Below are 18,244 nucleotides of genomic sequence, written 5' to 3'. Positions count from 1 at the left end.
TCAACAAAAACCCAAACGTTGAGGTCGCTTCCTCGTTCTTGAGCTACGTCTAAGCTGCACTTCCTGAGCAGGAACGTCCACCTTGTCCGTCTTCGTTTGCTGAGTCGTTCCGCTCGTGGTGGCAGAGTTTTGAGCAGGTTCGTCGTCAGCTTGCCTGGACTGGGCTGTGGCGGCCCCGGATCCAGATCCGTTGTCATCCGGCCAACTGGGGTCTGGAGAAGTCTGGTGAGGAGTTTCATCCGAAGGTACGTTCCAGTACATAGCCACTGGTGTTGCATCCGATCCGGAAGTAGGCCTTCGGAGTAGTCTTGGCAACGCTTCTTTCGGAACCTTAGAAAGCTTGCTGCTGTTCCAAATTCTGTTATCGTCTAGAAGGAACGAATTGTTGCTCCGTTTTTTGATGATCTTCCTCGGTTCGGAGTACCGGAGTTGACCTTTGTAGATGTGTCCAGGAAGCTTGACACGCACAAAGTCCCCTGGTTCGAGGTGTTGTTGCTTTGCGCTTCTTTTCTCATCAATGTAAGCTTTAAGACGGGCTTGTTTCTTCTCAATTCTCTCTCGGAGGCGACTAATTTCCGATGCTGGCTCGGTCAAAAATTTTCGTGTTGGAAAACCGATGGTATTTAGTCGTGTTCGTATGTCTCTTCCATGTAACAGAAAAGCTGGGGCTAGTCCCGTTGACGCGTGAGGTGTAGCACGATACACCCCGATGTATTCCAGTACGGCCTCTTTGATTGGACGGTTCTCTAACTGTGCCACTTGAACGAAACTTTTTAGTACCTTGTTGAACCTCTCGATCATACCATTTCCTTGTGGATGGTAGACTGAGGAGCGTATGTGGCGAATTCCTCGTTCTTGGAGAAAAGCACGAAACTCGTGGGAAATGAATTGGCAGCCGTTATCAGTCACAATTTCAACGGGATGACCTTCCCTGCTGAAGATTTGGCGCAGAAACCCGATAACAGTTGAAGTTGTGACTGTATTCGAAAAGCACACTTCGGGCCACCGACTATGGTAGTCTATCAAGGTGATCATGTACCGGCAGTTCTGTGGGGCCTTTTCAAAAGGACCAACAACGTCCATGCTGACTTTTTCCCAAGGTTCCTCTGGAAGTTTCACAGGAGTGAGTGGAGCAGGTGCCGTCTTCGCGGACTTGTCCGCTGTTTGGCATATGTCGCAGCCCCGGATAGCAGTTTCGACGTTGCTGTCCATCGCAGGCCACCAGTACAGTTGACGCAAGCGCTGCTTTGTACGCACTATGCCCGGATGTGCCTCATGCGCCAGACCAATTACCCTTGACACTAACGCAGGTGGCACAACAATCCTATCCCCTCGCAGCAGCAGTCCATCAACTTCTGACAGCTCCGTGCGAACCTTGAAGAACGGCACAGCGTTGTCTCGAAGAGCCGCTTTCGAAGGCCATTCTGTTCGTATGTAGCGCAGAACGTCCTGCATTACTGAGTCGGAAGTTGTCTCACGCTGGAGCTGCTCCTTTGAGATGCATTCTGTGACGATGCACACCACGTCGTCTTCGAAGGGCTCCTGTGCATGATATGGAAGTGGCAGTCGCGACAACGCGTCTGCAATCTCGTTATCTTTCCCTTTTTTGTAGACGACAGTGAAATTGTAACTCAGAAGCCGTGAGACCCATCGTGATATTCGAAGCGGTCGGTGTCCGGTGCCCTGAGTGCTTAACAACGTCTGAAGGGCTTGGTGATCAGTCTCTAATGTGAACGGACGACCCCAAAGGTATACATGCCAGTGTTCAACTGCCCAAATGCATGCGAGGGCCTCTCTTTCTCCAGCTGAGTATTTCCGTTCCTGGGGAGTTAACGCCCGGGATGCGAAGGATACCGTGCGGAAAATGCTGCCATCCCGCTGACGCAAAACAGCACCAAGCCCATAAGCGGATGCGTCGGTAGTGACGGTAACAGGTAATGCTGGCTCGAACATGCTGAGGGCTGAACATGTGGAGATGTGTCTTTTAACCTTCTCAAAACTTGCTTGAGCTCGTGGATTCCAGTGGAAAGCGTCTGCACCTCGCAGCAGTTCACGCAGAGGTTCCACCACATCTGCATAATTCTTTATGAATTTGGCGTAGTGGCCACTCATTCCCAGAAATGACCTCAGTGTACGTAAATCTGATGGTGCTGGGGCTTCTAAAATAGCTTTGACGTTGGTGTCGAGTGGAAACAGTTTTCCTTCCTTTACTGTGTGACCGATAAAAGAGAGCTCGCTGACGCCAAAAACGCACTTGTGATTTAACCGTAACCCTGCATCGGAGATCCGTTGCAAAACTGAACGTAGATTCTGTTCATGCTCCTCTTCATTCTTCCCAAATATGATGATATCGTCCAGATAGTGTAACGCCCCTGTACATCCTTTCAGCACATTAGCCAAAAGCTTCTGAAATGCAGATGGCGCGGAGGCCAGCCCGAAGCACAATCTCTTGTACCGGAATAGACCTTCGTGCGTTATAAACGCAGTGAGATCTCTACTCTCTTCGGCCAGTACGAGCTGGTGGTATGCTGCTGTTAAGTCCAACTTGGAAAATATCTTTGCACCGGATAACTTGTTCAGCAGCTCTTCCATATTCGGCAATGGGTAGCAATCTGGCACGACAGCTTTGTTTGGTGCCCGCAGATCTACGCATAGCCTGATCCGACCATCCTTTTTCTTGGCCACGACAAGTGGCGATACCCAGGGCGATGCATCAATAGCCTCAATGACGCCCATATCCAGCAGTTTCTTTAGTTCTTTAGACACATCGTCACGTATCTGTAGGGGTAGCCTTCGGAGTTTAGTAGTTGTAGGCTGCACGTCTGTCCGTACTTTGACTTTGTGTTCGTAGCCTTTGGCTAGGCCCAGCTCCGGTGAAAACAGGTTCGCAAACTCGCACTTTGCTATTCGCTCGCTGGCACCGGTTGTAACTGCTGTCTCCAGGCACTGTAAGAGTGCCCCGTCAATCCGCAAGTCTAGCGCAGCAACTGCGTCGAGCCCCAATAGTGTCGTTCCATGATGTACGACGTAAAAGAGAAGGGTCGCGCTACGTGTCTTGTACTTGACAGGTAGGATGACGCACCCTCGCACTGGGATCTCTTTCCTCGAATAGTCGTGAAGTTCGATTGACGCAGGCTGCAGGGTGAACTTCTCGGCGTATGTGGACTGATACACAACCGACGAAATTATGGAAACTGACGAACCCGTGTCTATTAAAAACGTGACGTCCTTTCCACCGGCTTCTGCTGTAATGTGGATAGCCTTTTTCGCAGATGATTGCACTTCCAATAGTATTGCAGGTTCTGTCCTGGACGGGTAATCCTCGTGATGTGCGCCTTCAGTTACGACTTCGCGAGTGGCACCGCGTTGCTGCTTTTTTGCACCTCTGCATACGGCTCCGAAATGCCCAATTTTCTTGCACTTGAAACATTCTTTGTACCTGGCTTTGCATTCCTGCGAGTTCGCCAGATGGTACGGTGAACCACAACGAAAGCAAGTAGTTGCATTCTTCCCTTGAGCTTGGGGCTTGGGAGTTGCGGGCTTGCCAGCTGATCTCTTGAACGGCTTCTTGAACACTTTTTCAACCGCAGCTGTGTTCTCCTGCAAGATCCGCTGGGCTTCCCTGCGGCTCTGCTCAACATGACTCGCGATCTGTGTAGCCCTTTCCAAAGTAAGTGTTGATCCTTCCAGTAGAAGTCGCTCGCGTACTTGGGGTAGGAGGGCCTTGTCCACAAGTTGGTCCCGTAGCGTTTCGTCAAGCATGGTCCCGTAATTGCAGGTAATGGCGAGACCTCGAAGAGCAGTCACGTATTCCTCGATACTTTCGTCCGGCAGCTGAGAACGCTGACGGAATTTCCTGCGCTCCACCATAACGTTATAACTCTCGGCATACCGCTTTTCAAGTGTTGCCAAAGCTTCTTTATACACATTTACCGTGGCTGTGGTGGAGTCTCCGCTGCTTTGTTCCGACGGTACGGCAGGAACTGACAACGTGTAGAAAATTCTTTGTCCCTCTGTCCCAAGAGCATGAAGGAGCATTGCCTTTTGACGATCAGGCCTGTAGGATATTCCGTCGATGGCAAGCATATAATTATCGAACATCCGCCGCCATTGACTCCATGGAACGGGAGGCTTGCCTGGTCGCTCAAGAAACGGCGGCACAGCAGGAAGTCCGGGGCAGTTCATGACGTTTAGAAAGTAACGTTGGCGAATGAGTCCTCAATCCAAAAACATCTCGCAGAAGGTAGGTTCTCCCCGACGTCGCCAAAATGTTGTGTCCGCTCAGCCAGACATCCCATTCCAGAATCCTTTATTCATAGCGATCCTCATGGTGCTTCCTACACTCGCGCGCTATGGTCTCTGCGCGACACCACATTCATATGGCGAGTGTAATCAGCAGCGCTTCCGATTGAAAATGGGGACCTGTATTATTAATCTTCATAATTTGTGAAAATATGTTGACCGCGCAATACCAAATTTGTAGAGCACATACCGGAGATGTCTAGTTAGCAAGAATCGAAACAGTAGCACTTTTCTGTGCACTTAAAAAATATCAGAAAATGCACTATCCCCCAGCGTTGCTTTTTCCTATCGTTCTCTCGCTGTCGCCCTTTCTCAATTGACATCAGGCTATTCCTCAAAGCATGCGGCACCCACGCTTCCTAGCGTCCTGATCGATATCGTTATTTTTCTTTTGGTAAAATCTGGTAGAACGTTCACACTTATCGAGCAACAGAATCGGTTATTTTATTTTTGTTATCTGTATGATTTTTGAAAGTAATAGATTGGTAGAGTTATTGTGTGACATTTATCAGATCAAATCGCGAACTGTCTTGGGAGCAGATCAAACCAGATAATGACGGAAAGAAAATCAAAGACGGCATTTTTATGATAACGTACGTAGACGTACGTGGCCCTCTTTGGCTTCCATTCCACTTGTACACCACCGAGGCATCTCTCATAGCAACACCTATGTGTGGGTATTTCTTTCTAAAGCTCAGGGTAAACAGATATTCTATGAAAACCTGGTGGAATGCATTGCTTCAATAGAGGGCAGCGAGTATGCCGGTTCCACTATTCTGTACGTCATCGTCAAATCTGGCCAGTGAAGGTGGAAGAAAAGGTAGAAGAGCAACAAGGAGCCGTCGATAGGTTGTGAGCAAAGGGGAATAACGTTATTCAAGTAAGCCCATTCGGTAATACGAGCCCAACTACAACAGGCCTATTGCCAACTATGAGCTCCGGAAACAGCCTTGAACAACTACACAGTTCCGAAGATGATAAGGTTGGCCATGAGCACCGAGGGAAAGCGTTCGCGAAGCATTTATTCCGGACTGGAAAGGATCGAACGACCGCCCTGATTCAGAAGTCCAGCAGGATTCGTGACTTGAAATATTACAGGTGCCGTGCACCGCTGTACGCGACATCCGTAGCAATCGTCGGCGCTGCCTTTTGCGTTGGTATTCTGGTTCTTCGCGACTTGTATGCACCGGGTCCCGACCCGTGGGACGAGGGTGTTTTACAACAACCCCTGCAGTTGAACGACACCAATGAGGCAACAGCCCAGGATGCAGCCACGTCCAGTGGTGGAAACGATGCATCAACAGCTACAAACACCATGAACTGAGAGCAAGGGGAACGGGGATCATCCCGTTCCTCGTGGTGTTTATTTGTAATACAGCAAAAATGTTATATTGCAATTCAAGAATTGATATGCTGCCATTCCTGCAGTCAAGTGGAACTTGGTATTTAGCTCTGAAAAGCTTCCCATTTTTATCGTCGTGGGCTGAGTTATCAAATACCTATGAGCTTAAGTACACGTCTTTCCGCGTATCATTTAAGCAAAATAAACACTGATTTACTATATAGCTGCTTGCTTCATGTAGGTTTTGGACCCAGTACATTTTAAACTTATTGCATTACGCTCTCCATCAAGTGACAGGGTTATTTCTATGTCACAAATATAGTGGTTATGGCTTAGCACAATAAAAAAACAAGCACTGAAGCTCCTAAGTTTAATACATACAAGCTTTCGCGACATTTTTAGTGGGTCCGGTGCACAAATACTGTGTGCATACTGCATACATACATTCTGTTCGATAGGCAAAAATGCCTGAGTAGTGCTGCGTAGTCTTTTTACCCAATGTCCATACTCTTACTGAAAAGTCACAGTACGTAGAACAGCAATGTGCAGGTATGCTGCGATAGAGATTCACAACAGAAAGAAGGCTGTTGAGAGCATCTAAATTTTAATAAGAAAGAGACTTTCGTGCACAAGGCTGCTCTTGTTAATGTCTAACATGAAGTCACAAAATCCCAGAATATAAAAAACATGTTGTAATGTAGAGAGCGAGGGTTGGTAGAGGCATAAAGATAATTATATAATCATGTATAATAAAATAAAAAGGGGGTACAACTCCCCCCTCAACTCAACTCGACAATTCAATAACTCTACTTATTCTCTACATTACAACATGTCATATATTCTGGAATTTTGTAACTTGATGTTAGACCTCAAGAAGTACAGCCTTCTATGCGAAAGTCTTCTTTCTGTTGTGCACAATCATTATACAGTAAATACGACTATCCATTTCTTGTCATTAAATGACTTTTCTTTTTTTCTTTTTTTTCTGCAGTGATGAGCATCCATAAGGACACATGCCAGAAAGGGAGTCTCTTTGGGATGACAAACCCTCATCACCTCATGAGGATACGATGGTTGACTAATGGTTCTCAAGCACATCGAAACTTCCAACAAATAATTCATGAAAAAACCAGTCAGTGCTAGCACCAGGAATTGAACGTGGACCGTCCTGCTACCAGTCAGAAATGTTACATTTCAGGCGCTCATTGACTTTTGGTGAATTACTTGTTGACTTTGTCCCAAGGTGGAGCTTGCCACAGCTCATTTGCTATCTGTTAATGTTGTGGCGTGTGTTGCGTTTTTCTCTTTGTGTGTTCCAGACTCAGAACGGTTAATTTGGATCAGGTCAGGTACGTTTCATTTAGACATGGCAAACATAAAGTGGTGTTTCTCAACACAACTTAGCAGTGGCCTTCATGCATTACTGCTACGGCCATTAAGCGTGAATGGAAACCTGCACATTATGCATGATGTAAAACCCCAAGACTAAGGAACACGAAGGGACAGACACAAACACGTCCCTTTGTGTTCCCTAGACTCGGGGTTTTACATATGCATCATCTTCACCAGCTCGCTTGCTTCCTACCCATTTTTTCTGCACATCATGTTCACTCTACTTTTATCGTGTGCTATATAATCTTGTTCAAGTTCTGTCAAACAACATGTAATGCTATAAAAAAATTCAGTACACTGTTTATGTGGGTTGAATGGTAGCGCATGAATGCAGGAAGGAAACTGTCACGTTATGGCAAGTGTTTACGTATTGTACATTTAACTACTAATTTTATTGGTTAGCTTTCGCCGGCGTATCATGTCGAGCCATGTTATATTAATTTGGAACATGTTCTTCTTAGTAGCCAGAGCAGCTGATACACAGTGAGAACATAGCCCGTGTGTGTTTGTCTTTTCCACCGCAGCCCTTGGGTTTCCTCCCTGATGGCTACACCATGTCAGGGATAGGTTTCAGAACCGGTAGTTCCCGCCAAGTGTGGATTGCTTTGCAGGGGATCATCACGCTGGCAGTTGAAACATATGGTTTAAATTATTTGCAGGACAGGAATTGCGTAGCTTCACACAAATACTACTGCTACGACGTAAGAGTGGTTTCAAATCTAGTTTTTTTGTGTTCCTCACATTATCACACAAGATGTAGTATCCACTATGATCCTTTATATGGGGGTATGTACAGTGCAATCAACAGATGCTATTTACAAATCTGTGTTTTCTACTGTGTTGAAATGGGGTAGTTTGTATCTGAGAGCCATAGTGAAACACAGGCAGCCAAGGACAGACTTTTGATGCCCCCGAGAAACATGGCAACACATTGCAGGGACTCTGGATGATGTCTAAATTTCCAGAACACACAGCTCAAGGCAGCGGTTAAATAACAAGTGGTTAGAGAAATCCAAGGTAGTTGCATGCGTTAGCAGTCCGCTGTTGGATTTGCTTCTGTCCGAGATACGTTATCTCAAAGGGAACGCACGGACACACTCAGAATGATACTAGGGCTGCCTGTGAAATAGAATGAGGAGAGGGGAAGATATATAACCCTTTTTTCTTGTCTGTTATTCTATTGGTTAAATTGTCATTTTCTTAGCAGCATATGTGAGTATATTCCAGAGTCTGCTAATAAATATATCAGCTTAGAGCTAGCAGTCGCATTGTAGATGTCTCATCCTGTCCTTGGCTGCTTGTGTTTCACTATGGCCATGCTTGCCATTGCAAAAACAGAAAACAAAAAAGACAATAGAAAAACACGAAAACAGCGACCTAAAAAGCTGCCTGTTCTAGTTCTCACATGCATGCAATGCAATGAGGTAACAGGTTCCATTCATGAACTGTGCATAGTAGTACATATCACAACGGCAACCGATTATTCAGATTTTTCTTGAAGTATTTTGTTTTTTTTTAGCTTTGTTTGCACAGTCTATTATTGGAGCTTTATGTGATTCCCCTCTTGAGATACTTTAAGATTGCTGATGCTGTGCAGTTTGTTAATTTTGAAACTGTACTGTGCTGAGGTACAAAAACAGAATTGTCATATCTGCATTTGAGCACATAGAAATAATTTGTAAATACTTTACTTGTTGACATTAATATTTGCACCAGGTCACAACATTGTTGATTTATGGAAAATGTAAATAAATATATTTATTTGCTTGCCAAACAATGCACAAATGTCTTCTTTTCTAGTGAGATATTCCCTGTTCACCAGACATAAATGTGGAAAAGTTAAAGGGGCACAATGATGGTAGAGTCTAGCGTTGCTTTTTGCCACTTCACATATATTCAATGTTTCTGATGACTAATGGAACTGACTGACCTGCAGTGCGACGCACCGACAAGAACAAGTTCGCTGAAGTTGGTGCGGCTTCGTTTTATTCTTACGTTGTTCGAAAGTATCTAAAGATACGTATGCTGTCGCGGACAAGCCAGTCCATGTTCGGTCCAACATACGTCTAATAATAATAATTCATGGCTTTACGTCGCGAGGCATTAACTGTGTCAACACGTGTGCGAGCAGGCGTTTTCTGCGATGAACATGAACACACCTCAACGCAGTCCTTAAGATTGCAATTGCGCAATCATTTTCACTCGATGTTGGCGCAATAGTTAAAAACAAGAGGTGGCAAGTTTCCTCATCACACAGCAAATAAAAAAGTATTGCCGACCCTGTGATTGCGCAACGCCAAGTAACCCTAATATACACGTTTTATGTCGTTTTAAGTTCTGTGCTGTGACATTCATATCACAAACAGGCTACCTCAAAGCCGCGGTATGCGGCCCGTGTAGTTCCTCCATGCCTCAATGCGGCCCGCGGACACGAATGTGTTTGGCATCCCTGGTATATAGTTTTCCACAAACCTAGTAACCCCGGTGGACATGGTTGAGGCTGTCATCTGCCTTGTATGGTGCACTTCGTGGCAGAATACACAAAGTACAAGTGTTCTCCATGTCCACAAATGCCCTGTTGAAGCTGATAGAATTTTACCAAAATGGAGAAGCCCGGCCTTGTTTGCCCAGAGAAAGAAATACCAAACAACAGCACTCAACGTAAATAACGCAATGCTCAGCAACTAAAACTGGTGACACTGGAGACCTAATATGTTTAGGTTACAGCGGACGAAGGAGAAAAGAGCCTTTGCATAGAAGGAGCACTGCAGCGTATTAATGTTACTTCAAAAGTAGAATGCCACAAAATTTGGTGAGAGTCAGCTGGTGTGTTTAGTTATCTTGGTCACCTACTGCACCCCTTTGTTTTAATCAGCATCATTTGTGCGTCACCCACCACGAGCTAAGCCTCACTGTACTAGAAATATTAAGCGATATATCACTGTTACATACAGATATAATTGTTGTCGTCCAGGAGGAGCAAAGTGGCGCATTGTCAAACTGGATAACTGGTTTATTCAGTGTCACGACATTCACACTTAGTGGAATCAATCCACGCCACACTTGCGTCTTAATGAGTCGGCGCCCGGAACTCGACTGACTCAGCAAGGGTCCCCGGGTTATGATATAACAAGAGCACACGAACCAAAAAGGACAGAACTAAACAAATCGGCAGGCGCTTTCGGCAGCGGGCACCCTCGTGATCTATCAGGTGACGTGAAGCATGTGATGCGGTATCGGGTAACCCTGGCAGTTGTCTTGAAGCGTGCTATCCGATGCACGAAAGTGTAAACTGAAAGTGGAGCAGCAGCCTTCCTGCAGCCCAGGTGCGCAATAGGTCAATATCCCCTCATACGCTGTGGTCTACTGCCTACGGTTGTGATATTCGTTCATAATTTTCTTGGAGGGGCTTCCAACATAATATATTAGGTTTTTATAATCTATATGGACATTCAACGTTGGCTTGGCTAGATTTCACCCGTGGCTTTTAGTGAAAATCGGACTATAGCTGACAAGAGACTTGAAGAGTGGAAAATTTGTTTAGAGATATTTTCCAGGGAACACACATAAAGAACCAGAAGTAATGCGCTGTACCAACTATATTCAAACAAATACAAATATATGTAATTTGTTGTAGCCATGCGCATGGTAGCACATTACAAGTCCAGGGATGGGCACTATTTAGATACATTGTATTTAAAATAGTATTTAAAATGTTTATTTAAATACAGGCAAGAAAAAAAGTATTTATATTTATATTTAAATACCGTTGTAGGCGTATTTATATTTAAAATGCACCTAAATACACATATCGCATCCTCCCGTATTTGTGGGCTCCTCTCGAGTTCCACATTGGTAGCCTCCAGTGATGAAGGGTATCAGTGTTATATGAAGGGTATCTGCATACGTGTTCGGGAATTTCCGTCCTTCTAGAAAACAGCACAATGTGCGAATGAGGGCATCGTCACCTCCGTTGCTTCAGTCTTGGAAGCGGGGAGAGAAATGAAAACACCAATTTCGGAAAAATGTGATTCGTGAACCCTCCTGTGATACTTGACAATTCTACTCGGTTATTCACTGGGAACTCCGGGCAATGGCAGCAGCGCAGCAGACAATTTTTGACGGGGAGTTTTTAACTGTCGTCGCTGAAGATGGAAGGTCGTTGAACATAAGTAAAGGAGGCAAGCAAGCTGGTGTATACAATTCAACGGAAACATCTCCTTACGTCTGAGGAGCAGCGAGGTGGTGGGGACTAGACAGGACGGACACGGAACAAGAACCGACAATGACGACTCAAAACCAGCAAGTGAACACTTCATTCAACATAGAGCAAGTGGAAGAAGCGATAACGAGTTCATTTGCTGGTTTTGAGTCGTCGTTGTGGTTTCTTGTCACGTGTTCGTCCTGTCTAGTCCCGTCGTCGCTGCTCCTCAAACTCGAGGAGATGTTTCCGTTCAATGGAAAGTCGGTCCACGCAAGATGCTGAAATCAACACACTGCATCACTGAAAAATAAAGAAATATGTGTGCACTGCGTGCAGCGGACATGCATGTTACAACTCTACAACTTGAAAACAGAGAACATGCCAAGAAACAGTGTGACAAGGCAAGAACTTGTTGTACGGACCCTCAGGGGGTAATAAAGAAGAGGGAAAAGGAAGGTCGCGCTCCAAAGTGGGGTTCTAAGACCACACATGTGCAGGCGAGGGGACCTTGGGACCTTAGGGAGCCGGCGCAGCTTTAACGTTTTGTACATATGTCTTGTACTGTGTTCTGTAAATAAATTTCAGTGTGTGTGTGTGTTCAGACTCGAGAGCTGACGGGTGTCTTTTTCCTTCACTCGAGAGATATCTACAGCGCCAACATCACAGAGCAGTGTAGCTTCAGTTCCTTCTTTTCCACATAGCGGATCATTTTGTATAGTTTCCGCAATACTTATTGGTGCCGAAACCCGGGAACTGACTGCGCTGCATTAGTCGAGAATTTCGCCGAGGAATTATGGAGCGCCTGAAGCATAAGCGAGCCGCACGGCGTGCGCAAGTGACCAAGCTGATCATCGAGGTGACAGAGCTTCGAGGCGACCCAACCGTCAGCAAAACCACACTCAACGGATTATTGGCAAGACTTGTGGCCAGTGACAGTGACTTGCGAAAGACAAACGATGAGATTGAGCCACTCATTAAGGATGACGATCTCGCTGCCGAGTATGAATCCATCATCGCATATGAGGAACAAGCAGCGAATGCAGTTGCTGAAGTGCAAACACGTCTGGGCGAGCTTCAACTAACAGAAATGACTTCACCTGCTACAACTCCACAAGTGCCAGCGACGTGCCCGCTAGGAAATCAACAGACGCAGTCTTCTGGTGTCAAACTCCCGAAGCTCCAATTGCTGACTTTCACAGGTGAGCTGACACAGTGGCTGCCATTTTGGGAGCAGTTCCGTACGGCAGTGCACGAAAATGGAAAATTGACGAAGACAGAAAAATTCCAGTACCTGAGTACGTTATTGAAAGGACAGGCAGCGTCGGCTATTCGCGGACTGCAAGCGACGGAGTCATGCTACGACGATGCAATTGAGATTTTGACGCAGCGTTTCGGGGACACCGGTCGAATTGAGCGTGACTACCTTACGAGGCTTCGAAATTTACCAGCGGTGAAATCGTCGGCCGATGTGTCGGGACTTCGAACTTTGTATGATCATGTTCAGGCCAATGTGAGAGGTCTCCGAGCGTTGGGTGTGTCGAGTGCCACTTACGCGTCAATGATGGTAGACATCCTCCTGTCGTCGCTGCCTGGAGACATGGTCGTGGAATACCGACGGATGACTCGATATGGGACGGCTCTGTCCGATGTGGACGGAGTAACAGAGAACGACGCAGCGTCACGCCAGTCGGAATCAAGCACGAGGACAGAGTCAAAGGAAAGTGGTGAGCTGTCGAAAGTCCTTCATTTTGTTCGAGTAGAACTAGAAAGTAGAGAACAGTCTGGATTGAAAATTCGGAGTGCATCACAGCCTGTTCAACACCCACCCAGATTGAAGACCGGCAGAAACATCGCAACAGGCGCTGTACTTCACGCGTTAGTGGGAAATGCCGCAAACTGTGTATTTTGTGGTGCGAATGACCACGACACCGCAGCGTGTAAAAGTGACATGTCCCTGGCAGACAAGGTGAAGAGATTGTCTCGTGATATGCGTTGCTACCACTGCACAAAGAAGGGCCACCGCTCCAGGGACTGTCGTTCAAAGGTGACGTGCAAACATTGCGGAAGGCGGCATGCCTCATCGGTTTGTGATCCGTCCAAGAGAACTTTGCCGAAAGAAGTAATTGGTGATGCTGTGACCACCACCAACATGATGACAGCGAACGATGCACCACGCCAACGAAACAGTGAGGTACTGCTCCAGACTTTTCGAACTTGGGCGTCTTCCGACACAGAATGCACCCACATCCGAGGCATTATTGATGGTGGAAGCCAGCGCACATTTATACGGGAAGACATCGCAAGAAAGCTGAAGCTTAAAGGACGACGGAAGCGAAAATAAGCTGCAAAGCTGTTTGCCTCATATTGCGATGTGTACCAAAACAATCCGGAATTCGACTTAGATTTACGTATATTAGTTGAAATCCCGCCACAATCGCGATATAAAATTCGGCCGCGGAGCACACCGTGAGCGTGAGGCCGTGAGGAGCGTGAGGAGCGTGAGGCCGTGAGCGTCGCCGCGCCGCCGTAGCAGACCACGGAAGTGACGCATGTTGTCTCCCCTGTTGGAGTTCCTGGCTTTCATTTCGCGGTTGTTTTGCGATCGGAGGTTGATTTCCGCGACAAGAAAAATCGTACATGCTTGTGAAGTCTTTCCTGGCTGTGCTACAGCATGTTGCCGACTTCCTTTCAGCAAGGCGAGGACATAGTGTTCCTTGCACGAACGACGCAGGGATAGATAGCACAAACATAGCGTCAAACATCGACTGACGTTTATTACAAATACAACACTAGCGAGGCTGGCCCCCAAAACCCATCCGAAGTGTGATCTCATTCTCTCTAGGTGAGAGTTTTGCTGCTTACATTGCTGGCTGTCTTACCTTGCGTTTGGCCGGGATATGTTTCAGAACAAACACGCTCTACCGGTCTGTGGTTGTTTCCGTGGCCGTATTGGCCATTGGCGCTCGGCTGGCAATCGAGAGATGCGAAGTTCAAATTCCGCAGATGTCTGACTTTTTTCATTACTGTCATGTTTCAATTGTTTCCGAAAGATAGGAATCTTATTCTCACCGCGAATCCGCCTATGCCTACTTGAAGCTACGAAGAAGCATGTACGAACCCATCTCTCATAGGATATATCTCTTTCAAACTTCCACGAGATCTCCGAATCGAACATCTTCAGGCGTTATTCGGAATTCGCCGTGTTTACCCCGTTCACCGGGCAGCCGCACATGGAGCTCGAGAGATATTTGACGTCACGCGCTCCTCAGATTTTCCCGCAATGCTTTGCGGCAGCGGGCGCGCTCCATGGGCGATCGTGTCGGGCGGGCTGCCCAGCGCGCTCGTAATCGTCAAAAATATGCCCATCCGTGCAGCCTACTCGCAAAATACTAGTGGCACCATAATTCTACGTAATATTTACACCTTGTTCGGTCCCTTTTTTGCAATGGACAAATTTCGTTTCCGTTGTCCTTTAAAGTAATCGGCGAAAGCAAACTACAGCTCAATACCTTTGCTAACGATACAGCCTCCAACAGCATACGCAAAGGAAAAGTTGTCGAGCTGTGCCTTCGAAGCCAGTACCATCCGAAGGATTACGTCATCCATGCCACCACGATTCCATTCATCTGCAAAGACCTCGCAGCCACCCAAGCGAATCACGACTTTGTGGAATCCATACGCCGCCGAGGAGACATCATCGCTGACGACGTGTTGTTTCCCAACGTAACAAGTGAGGTCGGTATTGGAGTGCTGATTGGTTGCGACGAAATGTGGAAGCTGCTTACTGGTGATGTGACAAGATGCGAGGAGAACGACAGTTTGGTCGCGGTGGGAACAGTTTTTGGCTGGACATTTCAAGGACCAGCCGCTGTGACAAGCTACTGTACCGAGCAGACGACGACAGCAATATGTGTCCTGAGAGTAGGAGTAGCAGCAGCAGAGCCAGAGCCTGATATTTTGACAAGATTCTGGGATCTAGAAAGTATTGGGATTTCCGATGAGCCGAAGAGCAAAGTCGAACACAACGCATCCGTTCTCGAGGAGTTCGAACGCAACATTCAAGTCAGAGACGGTCGATATGAGGTGGGCTTGCCGTGGAAAACACGCCCGGACGATCTGTATGACAACTACCAGGTAGCGAAAAACAGACTACAGAGCCTGGCTAGACGTCTGAACCGCGACGACAGCATCGAAGAGTATGACGCAGTCATACGAAACTACCTGAAAGGTGGACATGCGGAGAAAGTCACTGGGGACGGGGCAGGCTCGACTGCTGTGTATTACATGCCTCATAGGGCAGTAATACGAAGTGAATCAACATCTACAAAGATACGTGTGGTGTTTGATGCGTCGTCACATGCGCCTGGGGCAACATCTCTCAATTATCACCTCGAGAAAGGACCAAAATTAAACACAGATCTGGTTCCAATTTTACTTCGTTTCCGAATGCACAAAATTGCTATGACCGCGGACATTCAAAAGGCATTTCTTCAGATTGGGATCCGAGAGTGTGACAGGGATGCCTTGCGTTTCCTATGGTTCTCAGAAGCTCCAGCGTCCAACGAACATCAGCCAGAGATTGAATGCTGGAGAATGACAAGAGTGCCATTTGGGACGACAGCAAGCCCTTTCCTGCTAGGAGCAACGCTGCAGCATCATCTCAGCGCATTTGAAGAAACTCACAGAGAACTGGCTAGAAAATTAATGGATCCATTCTATGTGGATGATTTGCTCATAGGAGCTTCCACAGTGAATGAAGCACGTGAAATCGCTCGGAGTTCTCAGGATGTTCTGCGGCAAGCCGGTATGAACCTCACAAAGTGGACTTCAAACTCTACGGAGCTGCAGGGTATCTTCGAGCATGAGAATAACAGCAGAAGCGAGGAAGAAAAATCATTTGGTGAACCCACTGAAACTAAGGTCCTCGGCGTAGTGTGGGATAGAAACAGTGACCATTTGAAGTTTTCAGCAGATCATTTGCTTTGCGTCATTATTGACATGACAGACACCAAACGGTCAGTGCTACAGGCCTCCGCAAGAATCTTTGATCCGCTGGGCTTCCTTGCACCCTACACCATCCGGGTCAAGATCATTTTCCAAGAACTGTGGAAGGCAGGGCTGAAATGGGACGACTCTCTTCCGAGCGACTTATCGAAGATGTGGCGTTCACGGTGTTCCGAGTTGCCTAATCTGCGCAACATCTCACTGGAACGATGCTTGCTGCCAGCTAGTGGATCACAATACTCACATGAACTTCACATATTTACTGACGCATCTCCTCACGCATATGGGGCGTGTGCCTTTCTTCGAACAACAAGTGAATCGGGAGAAACGAAGGTACAGTTGTTCGCAAAATCTCGTGTCGCTCCGCTCAAGAAGCTCACGCTGCCGCGACTGGAATTAATGGGTGCATTAATTGGAGTACGCATTGCCAAGATACTGAAAACCTCGCTGACAATGGTGACGTTGGAGCCGCAATTCTGGACAGACTCAACGATCACATTAAGCTGGATCAAGAGGGATGCGAATCGGTGGAAGCCCTTCGTTCGCAACCGAGTTGCAGAGATTCAGGAGTGCAGTGAAAGGTCACAGTGGAGACACTGTCCTGGGGCTGACAACCCGGCGGACGCTCTCACAAGGGGGATGTCAGTGAAGGCACTCATTGAAGATGAGCGTTGGTTTCAGGGACCAACATGGCTCTCAGGGACAGAAGAATCATGGCCACGGGCATTTGGAGAGGATGACGAAGGGCTCAACGGAGCCCAAGACGAAATGATAAAAGCAACAACCCTTGTGGCGCTGGTAGACAAAACTATTCCGGCTCCTGCATTGCTTAATTTGAGCAAGTACAGCAACTACCAGCGCCCATTACGAGTTACGGCCTGGATAAAAAGATTTGTGAAGAATTGTCGTTCCGACTCGCGACTGTGCGGCCCCCTCACAGCTACAGAGCTTGATGACGCCGAAATGTTTTGGGCAAGGCATGCGCAGTGGGAGTCCTTCCCGGAAGAGATGCTCGCACTGAAGCACGGGGACAAGATCGCCGCGACATCGAAGATCGTACGACTGCAGCCTTTCCTGGACGACAAAGAGGTGATGCGTCTGTCTGGACGGCTTCAAAGCTCGGACAATCCGGAGCAAATCAAATATCCGATCTTGCTGACAAAAGAGCATCCGCTATCCGAGCTGATTGCGCAAAATGCACATATGCGCGCGTTGCATGGCGGCGTGCAGACGACGCTGACTGTTCTGAGGGAAAAGTGGTGGATAACCCGGGCCAGACAGTTGGTGAAATCCACCATGCGCAGCTGCAAAGTTTGCGCCAGGTTTCGTGCAATTCGTGCGACAGCGCCCACTGCACCTCTACCAGCAGATCGTACGAATCCTACTCACCCATTTGACATCACTGGTGTTGATTTTGCGGGACCTGTGTACATCAAGAATGCTCGGGGATCGCCTAAGTCGTACATTGCCCTATTTACTTGTGCCACCACAAGGGCTGTGCATCTGGAGCTGGTTGCGGATTTGACGACAAAGTCATTCATTATGGCTTTCCGACGGTTTATTTCTAGGAGAGGAGCACCGTCTACGATTTACAGTGACAATGCTCTTACTTTCAAGAAGGCGGCACGAGATCTTGGAAAACTATGGAACATCATCCGGAGTACAGATTCACAGGATTTTGCTGCCACTAATCGCATCAAATGGAAGTTTATCGTGGAGAGCTGCTTGGTGGGGCGGCATGTGGGAAAGAATGGTGCGGACAGTGAATAATTGTTTACGAAGAGTCCTTGGACGGCAGTGCCTAACCTCCGAGGAAATGTCCACCGTACTGCACGAAGTGGAGGCAATAGTCAATTCCCGTCCGCTCACTTTCCTCCACTCTTCTCCCGATGAGCCCAGCGTATTGACACCTGCGCATTTGCTAGTCGGGAGAACATTAACCGCCCTGCCCGAGAGAACAACTACAGGAACAGCTCCACCTTCAAACTCAGCTGAAGTCA

At 47.3% G+C, this 18,244-nt stretch overlaps 2 protein-coding genes across 2 annotated transcripts; one reads left to right on the top strand and one right to left on the bottom strand.

Moving 5' to 3' along the window:
* On the bottom strand, positions 1 to 4,185 carry LOC135384732 (uncharacterized protein K02A2.6-like). Its single transcript, XM_064613921.1, has one exon. The coding sequence runs from the start codon at positions 4,183 to 4,185 to the stop codon at positions 1 to 3; it is 4,185 nt and encodes a 1,394-aa protein (XP_064469991.1).
* Positions 4,186 to 12,033: 7,848 nt separating this feature from the next.
* On the top strand, positions 12,034 to 18,014 carry LOC135384731 (uncharacterized). Its single transcript, XM_064613919.1, has 2 exons — positions 12,034 to 12,964; positions 14,767 to 18,014. Exons 1-2 carry the CDS (start codon positions 12,034 to 12,036, stop codon positions 18,012 to 18,014), a joined length of 4,179 nt encoding a protein of 1,392 aa, XP_064469989.1.
* Positions 18,015 to 18,244: the final 230 nt, after the last annotated feature.

This window comes from Ornithodoros turicata, chromosome 2, assembly GCF_037126465.1.
Source record: "Ornithodoros turicata isolate Travis chromosome 2, ASM3712646v1, whole genome shotgun sequence".
NCBI lineage: Eukaryota > Metazoa > Arthropoda > Arachnida > Ixodida > Argasidae > Ornithodoros > Ornithodoros turicata.
The sequence above is the reverse complement of the archived record's forward strand: the minus strand, read 5'-3'. Positions and strand labels throughout refer to the sequence as shown.

What these genes read in the sequence shown, in the direction of transcription:
- LOC135384731 (XM_064613919.1), top strand. Translation starts at nt 12,034, where the DNA reads ATGGAGCGCCTGAAGCATAAGCGAGCCGCACGGCGTGCGCAAGTGACC. An exon ending in GACAGAGTCAAAGGAAAGTG is followed by an intron (nt 12,965 to 14,766) that starts GTGAGCTGTCGA and finishes CTAACGATACAG; the next exon opens with CCTCCAACAGCATACGCAAA.
- LOC135384732 (XM_064613921.1), bottom strand. Translation starts at nt 4,185, where the DNA reads ATGAACTGCCCCGGACTTCCTGCTGTGCCGCCGTTTCTTGAGCGACCA.